Consider the following 21,869-nt stretch of genomic DNA (forward strand, 5'->3'; position numbering starts at 1 on the left):
TTTCCATACAAATTGATATTAAAATAAAATTTGTATAGATTATCACACGCCTTGATGTCTTGCTTTCCACCAAGAAGACATTTCTGATTGTGAGGAGTAGAAGAGGCAGCTCGCCCTACTAGAACAATAATGCTTTGCCAAGGCACACGCCCTACTAGACTTCTATGCCACCTGAATCATTTGAGTCACTTCTTCAGGACTAATTCATTCTGTCACTCAGTGTCATCAGTGGGCAGAAACACCCAGAGAGGGTGGGATATAGACCAGATATGTGGAAGGATAGAGAAGTCTTGAAAGGAGATGCTAACTTACAAATATTTCCTAGGTTCCTTGGATGTTGAGAGTAGGCTGCTCTCTCCTCATTTCCCAAAGTTTAAAAATAAAAAGTATAGGTTGCCCAAGGGGCCCAGTTGCTTCCAAAGTAGTTAAATCCTGCCTCCCATTTTTTTTTTTTTTTTTACCAAGCAGTCTGTGATAGCCAGAGTGGTATTTTCCCCCTACCCTTTCTTGAAGAGGGCAGGGCTCAAGCTAACAAATATCTGTTATGCCCCCAGATCCTTGCTAGGTGCTATGGAGGAAACATAACAAGGGGAGGATTTGTCCCCTGTTTCCAAAGACGCTCTGATCTGGTTGTGGAAACAATGCCCATACTGAAACTACTTGAGAACAAAAATTAAACAATATCACCAAGTTTGAGGCTGTGCTATGGGAATTGAGAGCATTATGTACTCAATGATAGGGAGGAGCCACTGAAAAATAACTTATTTTGTATGTTGAATAAAGTGTTCCATCTGGTTTGGTGGCGGGGGGGAGTGGCCAAAGTAGGGAGGCAGGAATGACCTTGGGGGTTGAATGAAAGGACAAAAGCTGAGCAGCCCTAGTGGGGGAGCTGAGGATAGGGAGGCGTACAAAAAGAGGCAGGACAGTTTGTTGCTCTTTGAGGCAGTGGGAGTTTTTGTGGTTTTCCAGCAGGAATCCTGTAGGTATTTGTTAAATGTCTGGTCCTATGGATGTGAAAGTCCCTTGTCCAATTGTTAAAGTAATTAAGAGTGGCTATAAAGGCATAGCTATAACAGCCTCAGAAAGATTTATTTCAGGGGTACTCTTTTCTTTAAATGTTTATTTCTGAGACAGAGAGAGACAGACCATGAGTCGGGGGGGGGGGGGCAGAGAGAGAGGGAGACACAGAATCAGAAGGAGGCTCCAGGCTCTGAGCTGTCAGCACAGAGCCCGACGCGGGGCTTGAACTTATGGACTGTGAGATCATGACCTGATCTGAAGTTGGTCACTCAACTGACTGAGCCACCCAGGAGCCCCAATTTTTTTTAATGTTTATTTATTTCTGGGACAGAGAGAGACAGAGCATGAGTGGGGGAGGGGCAGAGAGAGAGGGAGACACAGAATCAGAAGCAGGTGTTTCAGGGGTACTCTTTAAGGCTGCTCTCTTGTCAGAAGCCCATGGGGAGAGGGTCCCAGGCAGACAACCCCTGAGCACTTTCCTCTGGTAGGTGAACCCAGGTCTGTTCCCTATCCTCCTCCCCACCCCCACCCCAGCAAAAGATCATATATTCCAGAAGCGCCTCCCACCCAAACAAATAGCCTGTCTGGTCCTGCCTAGTTGTCCTTAGAGCCCTCTTCCTCCAGAACTGGCTAACTCCCCACCCTATCCCCATCCCACCCCCACCTGGCCTCAGGCTGAGTCCCAGTCACTGGTTTGGTTTTCATTACTTGGCTTCTGCCTTGATCCGTCTTTGAAGCCTGCCTAGTACCCCAGTTAGGGCTAAGTTTTGTTTTTTTTTTTCACTAGTTGTCCCCACCCAACATCCTGCCCCTGAATCTCACCCAAGGGGCTAGGAGCCTGTTGTCTGTTGGTGAACTGCTTGCTGAACCCCCTGTTGCTATACTTCTCCCCAACTGACTTGGGCCTTGGGCCTTGTCTCAGACTTCAGATGCTGAGTCCTTACCCAGGACACGACCTGCTGTTGTGTGGTGTCTTTTGGCTCTTGACTTGGCTGCAGGGCTGGGCCATCTCTCAGTCGCTGCAGGTACACTTATCCATTCTGATGGTTACATTTCAGTCTGGGTCTTGGCCTGTCTTGTTCAGGGTCCTTCTCTGCCATAACAGGGTCAAGATAACAACATTCTGAGTCCTCTAATCAGGATTGCCTCTTCTAGACTGGAATTGCCTCTGACACCTTTCAGTCATTCAACAAATATTTACTGACCATCTACTATGAGCCACTGTGCTAAGGCCTGGGGATAATGCAGGCGAACAATTTAAATCCTGCTTTCACAAAGGAGATAGACACTATACAAGAAGTGAGATACATAATGAGAGAATTTGAGAGCAATAAGGACTCTCAGGGTCATAAAACAGGGTAAATGGATGGAAAGTGAGGGAGGTGGGGGAAGGGCAACATATTAGATACAGTGATCACAACAGGTATCTTTGAAGAGGTAACATTTGAGCTGAGACCTGAATGGAGAGGAGCAACCAGGTATGAGGTCAGAACGAGAACCCCAGGCTGAAGAAACAGCAAATGCCAAGGCCCTGAGGCAGAAGTGAGGTTGGTGTGCTTGAGAAACAGAAAGGAGGCTAGTGGGAGCAAGGGAGAGCATGTGGGCAATGAGGTTGAGAAGTAGGTGAGGCCAGGTCTGTTGGGTTGGAGTTTTATTTAAGTGCAGTGGGAAGTGAGTGGAAGGTTTTATCATTACCTAGACTCAATAGCCTTTGGTAAGATTCAGCAGGCTTGCTGACCAGCAAGAGCAAAAAGCCTCTACTTTCCTTAGCTCTTCTGAGAGGAATAGACACCTTTCCTGGATGACTCCTGAATGTGGGCCTTAGGACTGTCATTTCCATACTGGCTGCCCCCCACCTTAAAAATCAGACTCTGAGCTTCCCCAAGACTATCATCTTTTGGTCCTGCCAAGGCTCTGGTAATTTTGCTCTTAATAGAAGGTGCTCACCAATCCTACCTGCCTCTGTCCTCTGAGCCTCACCTGCGTGATCCTGTCCTTTCCTGCAGTAATGACATTGTTCTCCCTCAGGTGCCTGGGAACAGCCAAGAAGTCCTGGGGCTTCCCACTGTGACCCTGGGAATCCTGAGAACCTCCAGGCTCCACCCAGTCTCCTAGCCCTAGAGCTTGCTGCTGGCATCAGCAGGGTGGCACAATGGCACTCAAGCCTCCATCAGAAGGAGCAAAAGGATTTGGGAATGGGCTGATCCCAGAATGCCACCAGAGGAAGGGGACTAAGGAGGCCAGAGAATCATGACATCCTTGTTGCTGTTGAGGGTGGTGAGGAGCAGGGAGAATCAAGTGAAGTGAGGTGCTTCCAGGCCTCTCATGCAGTCTTACTATGTCTCTGGAATGATCCATGATAGCCAGTATGTCTCCTCTACAGATCGTCTTCACTTTTCAGAGCTACACCCTTGAGTCTTCCCCTGTGTAACAGAGACAGGACCAAGAGAAATAACTACCAACAGTTGAATGCCTATTATATGTCAGGCTCTGTGCTAACACACCACATTCCTTCACTAGCTCATTTAGTGCTCCTTCCCCGTGAGGTGCGGATAACAATTTCCATTTTACATATATGAATATAGATGTACTGATTTAGTGACTTGTCCAATATAGTAAGTGGTGAGGCAAGATCTGTCTCACTTCAAGTCTGGGCTCTTTCTATGATATTATACTGTCATTCCAGGTAGTTCCAAGCTCCAGAACCTTTGCAGGGATTTCAGGTTCACTCTAGCCGGTCCCCCTGATCCACAGGGGTTTGGCAAGCAGGCCGTTCAATAACCAGGTGGCCAGCCTGGGACATTCCTCCTTGAATGGGATGCCCCTGGCCAGATTCTTCCAAGAAGCCCAAGTGGCTGACAGAAGTGTCAGCTCTGGGACAAAGGACCCCCTAAGATGTCCTTGCCCTAGACAATAAGCTGGGAACCACACAGCCAGGTGGACTCTGCTGCTCAGCCTTTAGGGCTACAGGATTTGTCACTGGGCCCCCCAGAACTACCCGTCCCCCAGCATCTGTGCATTTGCTCAGGCCCCCACATTCAGCCTGACGACTGGCTCTGGCCAAGTTCATGAGGCAGAGGACTCTCTCAGCAGGATCCTTCGGTCAATCAGCCCAGGACCAGATCCTGCTCTGAGCACACCACCGAGAGCAGTGCCCGGGAGGGACACCTAGCCCAGAAGAGCTGGAGAAGCCCACCCCCCACGTGAAGCTGACTTCAGACCACCCTGAGTACGGGGTGGGATGGAGGGCGTGGAGGTGTGCCGAGAGCTCCCAGGATAGCACGGCTCAGCTTCTCTAGCAACAATGGCAGATGCAGAAAGAGGTCAACGATCATTCTCTTGTAACCCCTGAGGGGACAGGGTTGCTGCCTTAACTTCTAGAGGCTCTTCTCCACTCACCATCCCTCATCCCCCCACTGGGAGAGGCCTTGCTCTCTGGAGGGCTGGGCCAGGCTCCACTGGTTTCAAATCTTTTTTTTTTTTTTAATTTTTAAAGTTTTATTTATTTATTTTGAGAGAGAGAGTGAGAGAGCAAGTGAACATGACCGGGGGGGGGAGGGGCAGAGAGAGAGAATCCCAAGCAGGCTCCACACTGTCAGTGCAGAACCTCGTATGGGGCTCGAGCTCATTAACTGCAAGATCATGACCTGAACCAAAATCAGGAGTTGGATGCTTAACCGACTGAGCCACCCAGGGGGCCTTCAAATCTTGTTTTGTCCACGACCCTAACGACTGGCAGTGGGGCAGTAGTACTGAGCCAGGATCCCAGAAATTTCCCTAGATTACAGGCTTCCAAATGCTGGCTCGTAGACAACTGCATGAAAACTGTCGGCAACCTGTTAAAATACAGATTTCCTGGGACACTAACGCCACTCTGATCTACTACGTCTGGGAGCAGGGCTCAGGAATTTGTTGTTTCTTTAAAGTTTTATTTAATTAATTTATTTAGAGAGAGAGCATAGGGCAGGGACCGAGAGAGAGAGAGAGAGAGAGAGAGAATCCCAAGTAGGCTCCATGCTACACGGGGCTTGAACCCATGAATTGTGAGATCATGATCTGAGCCTAAATCAAGAGTTGGATGCTAAACTGACTGAGCCACCCAGGCACCCTGGAATTTGTATTTTTAAAATGTCTATAGTTGATTCTCATGTGCCTCCAGGCCTCCTCTCTCTGGCTCTCTCTCCTTCTCTGTGGTTAAGTGGGTATCCTCAGGCTTCCTGATGAACTCTAAAATCAGAAACTACTTTTCCCAAGCCAGAGCTTCATGGAACCCAGCCTGGTAAGGTGGATCCTTTCAGTGTCTTTTCTTAAGATAAATGAAAGTGTTTCAGTCATATCAAATGTCCTTGCACTGTTTGTCTGAAATTACTAGGCAAGTGCCTTTTAACCCTGAGAGACAACTGAAGAACTAATCCGGAGTATAAACACCTCTATGCTGTGAGGACCATGCTGGATGCAAGGCACAGATTAATTCAGTAGAGAAATTGCATGTCTGTTGTGTGCCCTCTGCTGGTTAAAATGAATGAAGGTTGGAAAGTGTTTACCAGTAGGAGTTTTTCTGACTGGTACTGACCATTTCCTGGGTTGGAAGCCCATCTGAAGGAGCTAATCCTGGTCCCAGTCTCGGCACTTAGACACCTGAAACTAGAAGGGTTACTAATTAAAAAAAAAAAGCTTTATGAAGGTATAATTCATATATATATAACTGAGCTTATTTAATTTATACAACTTAATGAGTTTGGACATAGGCATATGCCCATAAAATCATTACCATAATCAAGGTAATAAACATATCCATTACCTCCAAAAGTTTCTTTGTGCTTTTTTTGTGTGTACTTTTTTTTTGTTTAAGAACACTTAAAATTTGTTAAGAGGGGAGAGCTCATGTTAAGCTTACTCTTCTAAGTAAGCTACCTCTATCAAATCACTGGGGTTCAACTCTCCTAAGGGAAATCTGTGAACCCTGGTAGGAACTACTAGCGTGGCAGCAGGGAGGGAGAGGAGACATTGAGAAGCAGCTCATCTGCCCAGGGAGAGAAGTTTTGAAGCTGGGTAGGTAAGGAGGCCTGAGAGCCTTAAGAGACACCATTGAGGGCACAAGGATGCTCCTCTACACCATGACACAGTCTTGAAATAGACTGGGAAACAGACCTCATGACCTGAGCTCTCCAGTTGGTACTTAATCCCTTCCCTAGTGACTAAGTATGTGACCCTTTGCATTTAATCTTAAAGTACTGGAGGAAGTGCCAGGTAAAAGCATAGGTAAGAAATCTGGCCTACCTGATCCTTACCCACCAATCCCAGGTGGAAATCTCAATGCTTCAGATAAAGAGGATGGACCCCAGCTATTGTGGTCTCGCCTATCCTTCCAGGGAGATCACTAGATGGGAAGAATATCAGACCTAGCCTAGTTTCCAACCTCTATACCTCCAACTGAAATAACGACAACTATTAGTGGCAGCTAACATTGTTTACGATGCACTGCTAAGTACTCTGTTATGTGCCTAACAGGAACTATCGTGTGTAATCCTCACAACCACCTCTGAGGCACAGAATGATCACAGTAGCTTGTTCAGGGTCACAATGCTGCCCAGTGTTAGAGCAGGGTATAGCCCAGGTCCGTCTAACTGCACAGCTAGAGCCACAATGCTAATTTCTCTTATTCGTCTCTATTTCTCGTAAGCCTGAGAGAAAGATGCGCTCCTGGGCCTGAGACTAAGGACTCCACCCCTGCTGCACTTACACCAAGTAATAGATGAAATGGGAGTGCATGCTAGGCACTGGGTCTTGAGCTAGTGAAATCACTAATAGCTCAGGTATAGGCCCAGAACCTGGGGGCAGGGACTGAGTAGGTAGCCAGGGATCAAACTGTCCTCCTAGGAGTGAGGGCAGGATAAGGAGATGGAAAGTCTAGGAATGGGCTGGCTTTAACAATTGGAACTGTTTTCTTTTTTTTTTTTTCATTAAAAAAATTTTTTTTTAATTTTATTTAGTTTTGAGAGAGAGAGAAAGACAGAGCACAAGTGAGGGAGACGCAAAGGGAGAGGGAGACACAGAATCCGAAGCAGGGTCCAGGCTCTGAGCTGTTAGTACAGAGCCCAATGTGGGGCTTGAACTCACAAACTGTGAGATCATGACCTGAGACGAAGTCGGACGCTTAACCGACTGAGCCACCCAGGCGCCCCTGGAACTGTTTTCAAAAGGGGTATTTTAGAAGAGCTTCTTTGCACCATTTGAGATGGGAAGAAATGACCTCTAAGATTCTTTCCAGTTTTCCATTCCAATATACAGTGTGATCATGCATTAGGTTTTTTTCAAGGTCCACATGTATTTTAAGCCCCTTATGAAGACAATGCAGTTTTAGGCCTCTGAATAAGGATTGCTTATTTGTCTACAGATTGTAAGTCAGCGCTGGGGTGCTTGGGTGGCTCAGTCGGTTGAGCATTCGACTTCAGCTCAGGTGATGATGGCATAGTTCATGGCTTTGAGCCCCACGTTGGGCTTTGCACTGACAGCCCGGAGCCTGCTTCAGATTCTGTCTCCCTTTCTCTACCCCTTCCCTGTTTGTGCGCACTCTCTCTCTCTCAAAAATAAACATTAAAAAATTAAAAAATAAAAAGGAGTCAGCTTTGAAATTGTGCTTGTTTTCATTAATGAAAATGCTCAGATTTGACTAAAACCAGGGCAGGGAGGATGATGTTTCCGTAACATGAACAAGTCAGTACTTTCTGATACCATTTTATTTTCAGAATGACAAGTGAACTCAGTTTGTTTATCTGTAAAATGGGATTGAAAATCATCTTTACAAGACTTTTTTGAAATTTTAACTAAGATAACATATGTGAAATGTAGTTTATAGAAAAAATTCATATATTATACTTATTCAATTTCCCTGATACAAAGGGCACAGGGAAGAAATGAAAATGGAAGACATTCAGGTTTTTCCTGATCATTCAGTTTTGAAAATGAATCTGCATTGAATATATTCTGGTTTTAAATTATTCAGAACTGAGATAATTTGACCACAAAGCCACTTGAAAGTCACCAAAAGAACTAAATAAACTTTGAAAATCACTTCACACCGTGGTCTTTAGGACATTTGATCCAATCAATATCAGACAACTGATTAAATAGCCTAATTTTCTAAGCTTAAGATATTTACTGATTCACTCAAGAATTCTTATGCTCTGAGGCTCCAAAGGTTTGAGAAACAGAATTACCTCATTCTATTGTCAACATTTTATCAAGAAAAGAAACTTGTACAACTTAAAATGTTCCTTCTATAATGAATGTAGTCAGGTAGATATGTTGGAGAATTGGAGAAGGGAGAAGATGATAAGGGGCAAACAGCAATTCCAAGATTGAGTGACAATATCCTTTACCTCTGAAAACAAGGGTACTTCTTTTTTTTAATGTTTATATTTGACAGAGCACAAGTGGGGAAGCGGCAGGGAGGGGGACAGAGGACCCAAAGTGGGCTCTGTGTCGACAGCAGCGAGTCCAATGTGCCACTTTACTGCTGGTATTTACAATACTTATAATTTATAATTTATAATACTTATCCAACAGGATAAGTAGCTGAAATTCCTGGAAATGAATTCCTGGTAACAATTACTTAAAAGTTTCCTGTAAGGAAAGGACTCTCTAAGCACAAGAGAAATGTTTTCCTCCACAGTAGACTGGATTCTATACTAGTTTTCAACAAGACAGTGTCATTTCATAGCCTTTAGACAGAACTACACTCATTTTCAATGTTAGAGAATTATACCACACGTAATTGAAGCACTGTGAGAACACATCACCCACCCAGCAGTTTGGAGGAATGTATTACAAGACCTGGGCACTATAAGACAAAGTTACAGATAACCACAGTCCTGATGGATTGCCACTAAAACTGTCAATGAGAAGATTCCACTTACGAACAGCTTCCAGGGTCTTCTCTCAGCAGTGGTAATAGTAGCAACAGCAATGAAAGCAATAACAGCAGAAGCAGCAGCAGAAATAGCACTAACATTAGCGGTAGTAGTGTAAGCAGCAGCAGTTATTGAATGCCTACTTTTTGTCAAGACAGCGCCAAATCAGGGGTGCTTGGGTGGCTCAGTCGGTTAAGCGTCCAACTTCAGCTCAAGTCATGATCTCACGGCTCGTGGGTTCGAGTCCCACATTGGGCTCTGTGCTGACAGCTTAGAGCCTGGAGCCTGCTTCAGATTCTGTGTCTCCCTCTCTCTCTGCACCGCCCCCCCCCTTGCACACTGTCCCTTTCTCTCAAATATAAATAAAGACTAAAAAAATTTTTAAAAGACAGTGCCAAATCTTACACACACACAATCCTTATAGCAAATTTGTGAGGAAATTGTCATTACATACCTTTCACTGATGAGAAACTGAGGCTTGAGGTAGTTTATTTGAGGCTCCACAACTGGTTAGACACAAAACCAGGATTTACACCTAGGACTGTCTTATTTCAAGGCTTAGCTCTGTTTACACCACCATACATTACAGTGGTATGGATAAACACGCATGTTTCAGCATGAGAGATTAAAAACAGAAGAGATACACACTAACCTGAGTTTGTTAATGACAGCAAGCTTTTCAGGTGGTAGAATAACAAAGTGACAGGGGTGAGGCTGCAGAAGGATCTCAGAATCAGAGAAGTGAGGTGTGTGAGTTTGAGTGTGAGGCAAACCATGGTGTGGTCAAGAGTAAGGCAGTATAATTTAGGGAAAATACCTTAATATTAATTAAAAAGGCAGTTATGACTCAGATGAACCTAGGAGCACTCATATAACTTCCATAAAAATAAAAGTCTGGTGTGCTTGCGACACCACAAATCTAATGGCATGCCCACCCAGTACTATGTGCTTCAACAATGACTCTCAAGAAAGACACAATGGGTTAGGAAAAGAAGCTTATCAGAAATGATTGTAGAAAGGTCATAATGAAAAATAGGCTGAAGATCTATCTGAATAAAATGAAAACAACAATAAAATCAGGAAGGGTGGTAATAAACTAACAATAATAGTAACAATGGGGACTTACATTCCTGTGTGCCAACCACTGTTCTAAGTGTGTATACCTAAGTGTGAAGTCATTTAATTCCCTCAGCCTTATGAGTAGGTACTGGTGTCTGCATTTTAAAAATGAGGAAACTGAGGCACGGAGCTCAAAGTCACACACATTTGGACATTGGTAGGGCCACGAACTCCATCCAACCTCGGCAGTCTGCTGCAGAGCCTGGGCTCTTAGCCACTCACCCACACTGCCCCTTTATGGTACAGGGAGGGTTTACTCTGGGGTCAGGTATCAAAGCTCATATCAAGGAAGATCTCTTGAAGCTGTGTAAGCAGGAAGTAAACTTCACAAAGAAACCCCTTAATAGATAATAACAGGCTAAAAATAGTAACAGTTGCAAGAAAAGTAGGCAAGTGGGTAGACTGATAAGCTAAGCATAACAAGTTATAGAGAGAAGCTAGACATTATTACGATAAGCTTCTTGAGTTTGAAATAATTTAAGATGACCACACCCTCCAACACAAATTACTGGTCTGTTCCAGTTATTCATTTCTTAGATTTTACATACATCATAATGAACATACAATTTTTTTCCTGATATAATTTCTAAGACTATGAAAATGGATACTGCTAACCTGTTACATACTCCACCTTACAAATGATTCATGAACATGAATGAAATGTCTAGAAGTTCATCTTAGTCAACACCCTCATTCAACTATTTTTTATTTTCCAGTTCAGAAAATCTGACTAATAACTAATCTAGGTCAGCATTCTCCACTGTATCTTGTGGAGATTAATGTTTAGAAGTTATTAAGTATGGGGGGGGGCAGAAATTCCAGGGTCAAAATAAGTGCTGAGTTCTCTTAGAGAACCAAACGCATGTAGCATGAACAATCCAATAATAATCTATACAAGTATAACCCAGTATTTCCTAAGTTTATTTGACCATGGCACCTTTATGTTGCAGACCATTTATAAATTATGGACATTCACTCTAGATCTAGATGATTTCTTTTTTAAAAAAATTTTAATGTTTATTTATTTTTGAGAGAGAGAGAGACAGAGTGTGAGCAGCGGAGGGGCAGAGAGAGAGGGAGACACAGAATCCGAAGCAGACTCCAGGCTCTAAGTGTCAGCACAGAGCCCCCTGACACGGGGCTTGAATTCATGAACTGTGAGATCATGACCTGAACCGAAGTCGGATGCTTAACCATCTGAGCCACCCAGGCGCCCCGATATAGATACTTTCTTTTGCAGAAGTGGAAGAGTGTTATTTTTACGAAAGTCCATGGTGGGGAGTTAACCATGCCTAGGACTAACTGGGGCATTTCATTCTATTAATTTTGAAAGAGTGCCTGTTTCTGCTATTTGGGGATAGTGGTATGTGGCATTCTGAATTCACTTTCTTCTAAGAACAATTTATAACTGATGTTTAGGTATAACCAAAATAGCATCATAGAATCCAAGAACTCTAGAACAATTTAGTACCCATGGTGTACAAATAGGACCTCTGAGATCAAGGACACGGTCACTACCCTGGAGTTCCTCTCACATTACCTGCAACTCCTTACTCTCTCCTCTGCTGATTCCCTCTCATCTCTCTAACTTCTTGTTGTTGGAATGCCCTGGAGCTCAATCTGTGAACCCTGTCCTTACTCTATCCCTAGTCTATCCCCTGGTGATTTCATAGCCTTGTAACTCTTTAATAAATTTAAATGTTACTGACAGCCTGGACTTCTCCTCTAAACCCCAAACTCACACATCAGGATGTCCATGACATCCACACCAGCATATCTAATAGGCATCTCAAATTCAAACATGTCCCAAATCAAAGTCCTCATCTTCCCTTCCAAATCTGCTCCTCCTTTAGTCTTCTCCATCTCAGTTAACAACATCACCTTTCCAGTTGCTTAGACTAATGGCTGTGCTGTCCTCCACAACACTTTTCCTCTCATACCTCATACCCAAACCACCAACAAATTCTGTTGGCTCAACCTTCAAGATAGTCCCCCAGTTGAGCCACTTATCACCTACACTTTCACCTATCCTAGTTAAACCTCTACTATCTTCCATCTGGATTGTTAAAACAGCTTCCTAGCTGACCTCCCTGATTCTGCCCTTGGTCCCCTACAGCTTATTTTCAAGACAGCAACTAGTGATCCTGTTAAGACTGTAATTAAGAATGTTTGTTTTTCTTTTTTCAATTTTTTTGAGGGACCTCTCCCTTTAAGTATATTTATTTATTTTGAGAGAGTGCCTGTGCGTGTGTGTGGAGGAGGGGCAGAGAGAGAGAGAGAGAGAGAGAGAGAGAGAGAGTTCCAAGCAGGCTCTGCACTGTCAGCGCAGAGCCCGATGCGGGGCTCAAACTCACGAAACTTGAGATCATGACCTGAACTGAAACCAAGAGTCTGCTGCTTAACTGACAGAGCCACCTAGGCACCTCAGAATTTTTGTTTTTCATTGAGGTATAAAAGACTTCTCCATTCAAAATCCACTAATGGCTTCCTATCTCTGAGTGAAAGCCAAATCCTTACAATTGCCTAGAAGTCCCTATACTACATGGCCCACATCATCTCACAGGCCCCATCTCCTACTACAAGCTCCCCTGTCCAACACCCCCTCCACTGCAGCCCCATCGGTCTCGTTGCTGTTCCATGAGCCAAGCGTGACCTTACTTCAGGACTCATTATTTCTACCTTGCATCACATTATGTTAGCTGATTTTTATTAGGTTAGGTTAAAAAGGTTTCCTTCAAATTCCTAATTTGCTAAACTTAATAAAGTTTGTTTTTGTAGAGGTGAGATTCACATAAAATCAAAATTTAAGAACTCAACCATCTTGAACAATTCAGTGGCATTTAGTTCATTTACAATGTTGTACAACCACCTATATTTCTTTCCTAAACATTTCCATCATACCCCAAAGTAAACCGTGTAACCATTAAGTAGTCACTGCCCATTCCCACTTCCCCTCTCAGGCCCTGGCAACCATCAATCTGCTATCTCTATGGATGTATCTATTCTGGATATTGCACATAAATGAAATTATACAATATGTGATCTCTTGTGACGGGTTTTTCTCACATAGCATGTTTTTGAGGTCCATCCACATTGTAGCATGAATCAGTACTTCATTCCTTTTTTTATGGCTAAATATTATCCCATTGTATGAATATACCACAATTTATTTATTCCTTCATCTATTGATGGCACTTGAGCTGTTTCCATCTTTTAGCCATTGGGAGGAATGCTGCTATGAACATGCATGTACAAGTATCTGAGTCCCTGCTTTTTGATTCTTTTGGATATATACCTAGGAGCAGAACTGCTGGGTTATATGGTAATTCCACGTTTTAATTTCTTGAGGCACTGCTGAACGGTTTTCCACAGTTGCTGAACCATTTTACATTCCCACCAGCAATGTGTAGGGGTTCCAATTTTCTCTTCAGGGCTTTTGCATTTGCTATTCTCTCTGTGGAATGCTCTTCCAATAGATAATCAAGTGGCCTACTTCCTCACTTCCTTCAGGTCCTTACTCAAGGTCCTCTTCCCACAGAGTCCTATCCTGACCACCAGATTTAAAATGGCAACCTCCCAACCCCAGCCCATACTTACCATCCTCCTTGCCCACTTTATTTTGCTCCGTTGCATTGATCATCATCTAACATACTATATAAATTTCTTATTTTTTATTGTCTTGTCTTCCGCCACTGAAATATAAGCTCCACCAGGGAAGAGATTTCAGTCTGTTTTTCCAGAACCTGGAATAGTGTTAGGCACATAGTAAGTGCTCAATAAGTACTTGCTGAACGAGGAAGTGAAGCCCAAAGAGATGTTTTGGCAAAGTGTGACAAAAAAGGACAAGAAGCTAAGTCTCTGTAGTTCGGAGGTTATTTTTCTAATAATGGTGATGGATTGAAACTGAGCCAATCACACCTTTATTCAGCTGTAACCTTTTAAAAAGCACACATGTGAGAGATGGCTATTTCTAAATCAAGTGAAAGAACTATTTAGAATACCCTGAGGGTAATGGGATCAAAATGTAGAGCTAATACTCATTTGCACCAATTAACACTCAACTAACTGCCTATAATAAGAAGCTTAGTAGTGACTGAAATGTTTTATTGAAACAAAGCAAAAAAAAATGGTGCTACAGGATACAGAACTTTAAGAGTATTATACTTTGAGAAAATGAACCTAATACAAACTGTAAGAAACAGAATCTTATTGGAAGAACAAAAAGCTGTACCCCTATCTAAAATATTGCTATAGCAACAATGTGTTTTGGTTTATCATATTCTTGAACTATAACAGATCCAGAGAAAATATCTGTATATAAAAAGAGAATCTATGTTGAAACCACAAAGAAGTTATTTCTGGGTAAAAGTTTAAAACTTGGTGTAATTGGTGCTTAATTTTTCACTTGAACATGGTTAACATGGCAAAAATTTATATGTTTTCATTACAATTTTTGAAAAGTAAAAACAAAGATAGATGGTGAATGAAAAAACATTCTAGAGGGACAGATAGGGAAATAAAGACTCGAATATTGTCAAGTCTACTACTAAGAAACAAGTAGTAGTAAAAACACTACTAACAAACCACACTTTTAGAGATTTTGGAAAATCATTTACAGCAGAGATCAGTCTGGGGGTGCCTGGGTGGCTCAGTCGGTTAAACGTCTGACTCTTGATTTTGGCTCAGGTCATGATCTCATGGTTCATGAGTTTGAGCCTCCCGTTGGGCTCTGCACTGGCAATGCAGAGCCTGCTTGGGATTCTCTCTCTCCCCCTCTCTCTGCCCCTCTCCTGCTCACGTTCCCTCTCTCAAAATAAATAAATAAATAAACATTAAAATAAAAAAAATGTCTGGAAAATTAAAACTAATAGATTCCACATTTTTGACTGAATTACAAATAGATTACATAACAGATGGTCATTGAAATTGGCTTTCAATATGTCTCTGCTATAAGCTGAATGTTTGAATGTGATGGCATTAGGAGGTGTGCCTTTGGGAGATGACTGCATCATGAGGGTGGAGCCCTCATGAATGGGATTAGTAACCTTATAAATTAAAATGTTAATTTACTTTGAAAGAGAGAGAGGGCACCTGCAAGCCAGCTGTGCAGAGGGGAGGGGCAGAGACAGAGGCAAAGAGAGAATCCCAAGCTCTGACAGCATGGAGCCTGACACGGGGCTTGACCTCACGAACCATGATATCATGACCTGAGCCAAACTCAAGAGTTGGATGCCTCACCGACTGAGCCACCCAGGCACCCCAATGTCCCTATAAATTAGACACAACAGAACTTTCTCCCCACTTCTGCCAGGAGGATACAGCAATAACATGACCTTCTATGCACCAGGAAGTGGGTCCTCGCCAGATACTCAATCTGCCCGTGCCTTGATCATGGACTTTCCAGCCTCCAGAACTATGAGAAATACATCTCTGTTGCTCATAAGTTACCTAGTCAATGATACTGTTATGGCAGCCCAAAGGGACTAAGACAGTTTCAAAGTGCAAGTAAAAAGTACAAGAAGTTCTGATGTTAAGATGAAAAAACCACTCATGATGGAGTCAAACAACTTCAAAGCCTGACCACCTTAATAGTTATTAAGATCACAAAGGGGCTTTGTCAGCCTCCAAAGTCCAAGAAATTAGTAAAGTATAAATAGTGAACTTTTAACTGTGCTGGAGGAAAAACTGCAAGATGCATTTGGTGAAGCTCTCAGTCTGTAGGCCAAGGAATCAGGCTTCCATGTAAGAAGCAAAGCAATGCTCCTAGTTACACGGTAAAATCTACAGATTTTATATGACGTTATTTATGAGAAAATAATTCCTGAGGCACTTTACCAATACAAATTTTATTAAAAAAATAAGTAATAACATCAAAACTGTTCAGCAAATCTATATTCAATGTAACCAAAATAAACAAACACCAAATTAAAAAAAATATACATCTATATATATATGGGCAAGAAACAAGTGCATTTTTTGGTCCCAATATTTTCTGAATATATTATCTTTATCCAAAGGAATTACATTAATGGCTAAGAAGATATTATGTATTAGATGTACAGAAACATAACTTTAAAATTTGTTTTAAGGGCTGTAGGAAGTGTTTTTTGCCAATTCTTTATGTCTTTGAGCTCCTAATCACTAAGATAATGTTAATGATAGTCCCAAGACAGACAGAAGATGTAATCCTGTCTAGTGGTCTGAACAACTACCAAATCTAGAAGCTATCAATAGGTAGCTACGTGAAATTTGTAGAGAATTCTAAAGAATTTCTTGGAGTTCTTAACAAAACAAAACAAACACAAAACAAAAGTTTTAAAGAAAAGAGATAAAAGTGGACATAACAAACACACATCAATAAATTTGGTGAAGAACAACATAAAATCAAGACAAAATTAAACTTAAAAAATTGAATATTAGTATTGCTGAAAACTCCTAGGATTAATACTGGATAAAACTTTAAATGACAGTACAAATAACTATAACGTTGGAACTGTAATTTTAGAAACTTATTTTCCAAGAACATGAAAGTAACCTTGGTTCCCTACACAACCAGTTTTTATATTCCTTGGACTGCATGCATACTAGACGAAGATTAAAGGGCAGCAGCCAAAATGATTAAACTCCAACTTGGACGTTGAAGCATTGATTTGATGGGCCTTTCTTGGTCAGAATGAACCCATAGCGTAAGATCAAGAACCAAAGCCCCCAGTGGGAAGTTGTGCTCAATTTGGTGGGCCTTGAGGTCATCTCTGGCCAAATTAGCATCAGCCTTATGGGAGGCCAGTCATGAAGGAAGGGACTCTCCCCAAGATCTGATTTCTTAAGGCCACAATCTAGAGGAGGTCTCACAGTCAAATAATTCACATTCCTTGGAAAGAGAGAACAGGCATCAGTTGTGTCCATCGAAGGGGGACACTGACCAGGAGTATCCTGGACATTTTTTGAAATTTCTGTGTTGCTTCTGCATCTGAAAAATATGAAAAATAGAACAATGACAGACAAGGAAAGAGGAAAAAGACAGCTATCTGACCTAAAAATGTAAGACTTATAAGAAATTAACTAAGAAACCAGACAAAACAGACAAAGAAAATGAATAGCCATATCATTTGGAATGCAATATTCTGAAGGCAAGTACAGCAGAGAAAAACACAAACTATTTTAAGCAAAGCAAAAACGACCATGGCAACAAAAGCTATTTTTGGAGAGAGCCAACTGGAGAAAAAAGCTTATGTTAAGATATGTTAACCTGACACAAAGATAAGGTGGAATAAGAATCTAGTGCCATCTGAAAGCTGAAAAGAGCTGAATCAGAACTAGTGTCATGAACTGCTTAACCGCCTTCGTGTGAGAAAACACTTCAGAAGTTTGAACTTAGGAAACTGCCTTTGTGTAAGAAAACACTTCAGAACTTTGAACTTAGGAAATTCCAACTTGTCTTGCACCAGGTTGCACGAGCTCCATAGAGCAGGAATCTATTTCAACAAGCGCTTTAAAAACAAAAACAAAAACAAAATACTTTAATATTTTTCATTTCTATTAATGGTACATTTAAAAATGCAACAGTGCTAAAATCCATCAAAGAAAAATGCACGAAATGGAAATTAAACTTACTCAGACGAGGGTTCAGAAGTTGAGGTACTTTCAGGAACTGAAATTAGAAGAAGAGGTTTACATTTACAGTAGTATAGGTGATGAGTGACACCATCAGTTTAGTACGTAAGAGCCCATATTGTGGCTGATCAAAAGTACTGGAATAAGTATCAGAAATTCAAAGTAACACAATTATAAATACATACCATTCTCTATTACAACTTGGCAAGTATGAGTTTTACGCTGACTTAGGTGTTTAGCCATACGATCTAAGCCAGAAGAATCAGTTAGGAAGTCACATTTAAGGCACACTAGAGTAATGCCCCTATGAAGAAGAAAGGAAAGCAAAGGTTTTCATCTTTTATCCAAGTCCATAGGCATGTTCAATAATTATTTTTCCATGTAATAACTCTTGATTTGCTTTTTATGTGTTATGACCATCAATTGCCAATTTTGTTCTATAAGCCTGATTTATCTGAAATGGTACCCTAGAAAATGACATAGCCACATTTAAGTTATGCTAACATTTACTGCTTTATAAACCACTTCCTCTCATACTGGTTGCTAAAGGACAAGAGTCAAGAGACCTAAAGCCTAATCGTGGCTCCACTAACAATTTGTGTAGCTTGTGCAAGTCACATTCTTTCTGTGCTTTGGCCCATTTCTGAGGACCTTCTTTCCACACACTCTACTGTTAGATGTGACGGATACAAGAGTGAACAAAAGAGGGCAAACTCTGTGGAGCCTATAATCTAGTATCTTATTTTAGAGGTGATAAAATTAGAAAAGAAATGGGAAGGCTTTAAAAGTAAATCATATAATTTAATTATTGTTATTACCAATTAACGAGCGTAAACATAATTTTATAGTTCACTGGATGCTTTAAATTTAAGTACTTCGACGTGTCAAGGAATAAAAACCAGTAGCATACCTTAGACTGACTGCTCCCCTGTGGTTCTAGTCTTAACAGCCTGCTATATATTTATACCTGGGTGTCACGCCGGAACATCAAAAATGATCTTCAGACACTGAAATTGTGCTTTCCTCCCCAGTGCCAAAAACCATTCCCCCTAACCAATCTCTCTTATGATGTCATGCTCCCAACACAATGGCTCAAAATTATCTCTGACTCTCTTTTTTCTTAAAATAGTCAATATTTCAAATATTTTATATTATTAAAAATTTATTGGGGCGCCTGGGTGGCGCAGTCGGTTAAGCGTCCGACTTCAGCCAGGTCACGATCTCGCGGTCCGTGAGTTCGAGCCCCGCGTCGGGCTCTGGGCTGATGGCTCGGAGCCTGGAGCCTGTTTCCGATTCTGTGTCTCCTTCTCTCTCTCTGCCCCTCCCCCGTTCATGCTCTGTCTCTCTCTGTCCCAAAAATAAATAAACGTTGAAAAAAATTAAAAAAAAAAATTTATTGAGCACTTAACTCTGTGCCATGCTGAGGGTTTTAGATATATTATCTTATCTGAATCCTATAACAAACCAAAGACGTAGGTGTTATAATTATTACTTTTTTTTATAGAGGACAGGGTCAGGTTTAAAAACCTATCAAGGCCAAAATTAGATTTGAAAGTGAGCCCTTTGATTTCAGAGCCCATGTTCTTAAACAGTGTAATACCACTTCACCACCTTAACCCAGATTCTTATTAAGTCAATGTTAACTACCATAATAATCTTAAACAGTCCATGTGCCTCATGACCTGAGCTGAAGTCAGATGCTCAATTGAGCCACCCACGCGCCCCTGCAAACCTTCTTATGTTACTGTAGTTACTTATATTCACACCTTAACATATATTGTACATTCCTTGAAGGTTGGACAAGCCTTCTTCATCACTGTCATCTTTATGGGAACTGCTACGATGTGTTATACATAATAGGCACACAATAAATTAAAAAAATGAACATTGCATTTTAACAAAATAATAATTACAAAATTTATTGTTCTATAGAATTATAAATATGCTAAGTCTCATACACAGAAACTAATCAATTTTATATTTAAATCTGAGGCCCATCCAAATTGAGAAAAAAAGTCTCAGATCTTTAAAGTCATAGAATCAATTTAAGAATCAACCACACAACTGAGCTTGATAACAATGATGTAAAAATAAAATAAACACTCATCTTTAGAATTAAAAAGTCCTTTTTCATTCTTAAAAATTCTACTTCCTTAAATTTAGTAATACTTTTAAAATAGCATGAATATATTTTTAAAATAGAATCAAACTTTCCTCTGCCTATGAATTGTTGGTCCAACATCATCCACATATGTAATTTTCAACATGTACATTAATTTGCTCAAATATTTACAGAATGCCTACCATGTGTCAGGCACTATTCAATGCTCAGTAAACATATGGCATAGACAAATATCCAAACCACACACATTCTAGTGAGAAGACACAGACAATAAACAAAAGAGTGAAGTATACAATATGGTGGAAAGCAAAAAGTGAAGAAAAATAAAATAAATGGAGATAGGTAGTGGTGGGGATGGGGCCTAGGGGAAAGGATGCTATTTTAAATGGAGTGGTCAAAGAAAGTCTCACTCACTAGACTAGAGATTTAAAGGAAGGAACTGGCCATGCAGATATCTGGGGAAGAGTGAACAAGGCAGAAGGAATAATGAATACAAAGGTCCTGAGATGTATCATCTCCCATTCCGCTTTTCCATTAATCCAAAGCATCAAAACAAGTACTGGCTAAACTTAAGTCTACGTCTTAGCCATAAGACATCTTGATGCTACCAAAATCTTGGCACTGATATTTCAAATAGCAATGACAACATGAACAAAATAAACAGAAGAAGATGAAGTAAAAAGAAAGCAGAAGAATGTGGAAAAATGATGCATAGTGGATTCTGAGCTAAGCGTGTGTGGTATAATTAGGGTTAATTATCAGTGCCTTTCGAAATGTTCATCAGCAATTCCTTTTGTAGAGTAAACAGGTTGTGTACTTTATTTAAAAATGAAAAAAAAAATCCCAAGAATTATGAAGGCTATATATTGCTCAAAATCAAAATGTGTTAGTCAATTTACTAGATTATTTTAAACCTCTTTTTAATCTTCAAATATTTTTTATTTTATAATGTAAATCCATGAAAGTTTCGCCTTATTGCCTAACACCACTGAAACAAAGTTTAGCCAGAGAATATAGGCTATTTCTGCTTTGTTCTATGCTATAATGAAGAGAACTGTATTATGTCTGGTAGTAATCACTTCATTTTCCAAACAAGGTACTCAAGAATCAGGTTAAAAAAGTTACTAGAATTTTTCAATAGAGAAAATGGAAAAAGATCAACTAGTTACCTGAGAATTCCAGAATGCTTCTTAAAAATATAAAACCGTTTACTTGGATGGTTGCTATGAGAGCTGGAAAAAGGACAGATGAGATGTTATTATACAGTAATTCATATTAATTTTATGAACATATTTCAAGTACATGTTTAGTTTCTTAGCTTTGAATAAAAGATCATGAGCTAAATTATTAAAATTCTATCATTCATCTGTTTAATTCAAGATTAAAAAAATGTTTATTTATTTACTTTGAGAGAGAGAGAGAGAGACAGTGTATAAGCGAGGGAGGGGCAGAGAGAGAGGGAGAGAGAATCCTAAGCAGGCTCAGCGCTGGCAGTGTAGAGTCTGATGCGGGGCTTGAACCTACGAACCGTGAGATCATGGCCCAAGCCGAAACCAAGAGTCAGATGCTTAACTGACCGAGCTACATAAGTGTCCCTAATTCAAGACTTTTATTTTGTATTTTCTTTTTTAATGTTAATTAATTAATTAATTAATTAATTATATTGAGAGAGAGTGTGTGCATGCATGTGAGCAGGAGAGAGGGGCAGAAGAAGAGAGATATTCTCAAGGAGGCTCAATGCTTAGCACAGAACCCAATGCGAGGCTCGATCCTACAACCTTGGGATCACGACCAGAGCTGAAATCAACAGCTGGATGCTCAACTGACTGAGCCACCCAGGTGCCCCTTCCTGAGAATATTCTTAAATGATCAGTACCCTCACCATTATTTAAAAAACCCTCAAAGTTAAAAATGCAAAGAGCATAAAATTAAATTTTTTCAACTATTAAGAGTTGAAAACTATTTATTTATTCATTTTTAGAGAGAGAATTCCAAGCAGACTCTGCACTGTCAGCGTGCAGCCTGATGTGGGGCTCAAACCCACAAACCATGAAATCATGAGCGAAGCCAAAACCAAGAGT

At 41.0% G+C, this 21,869-nt stretch overlaps 1 protein-coding gene and 1 long non-coding RNA gene across 3 annotated transcripts in view; both read right to left on the reverse strand.

Moving 5' to 3' along the window:
- Positions 1-1,705: 1,705 nt before the first annotated feature.
- LOC116737902 lies at positions 1,706-5,646 on the reverse strand. The gene is made up of 3 exons (XR_004343237.1): positions 5,594-5,646; positions 3,358-3,443; positions 1,706-2,113 (listed from the first exon to the last, which is right to left on the reverse strand). It is a non-coding gene; the product is annotated as an uncharacterized LOC116737902 (long non-coding RNA).
- Positions 5,647-13,655: 8,009 nt separating this feature from the next.
- Positions 13,656-21,869, reverse strand: part of ZNF280C (zinc finger protein 280C) — a 63,849-nt gene continuing 55,635 nt past the window's right edge. Inside the window, exons 17-20 of one of the 2 annotated variants that reach the window (XM_032592137.1) lie at positions 20,958-21,020; positions 17,852-17,970; positions 17,667-17,703; positions 13,656-13,795 (exon numbers count right to left, since the gene is read on the reverse strand). In XM_032592137.1, coding sequence (XP_032448028.1) covers positions 13,717-13,795; positions 17,667-17,703; positions 17,852-17,970; positions 20,958-21,020 — 298 coding nt within the window. In that variant the 3' untranslated portion in view covers positions 13,656-13,716. Of the gene's footprint in view, positions 13,796-15,878; positions 17,543-17,666; positions 17,704-17,851; positions 17,971-20,957; positions 21,021-21,869 lie in introns of those variants that run through there. The other variant, XM_030305523.2, reaches the window with a different exon arrangement.

This window comes from Lynx canadensis, chromosome X (assembly GCF_007474595.2).
Source record: "Lynx canadensis isolate LIC74 chromosome X, mLynCan4.pri.v2, whole genome shotgun sequence".
Classification (NCBI taxonomy): domain Eukaryota; kingdom Metazoa; phylum Chordata; class Mammalia; order Carnivora; family Felidae; genus Lynx; species Lynx canadensis.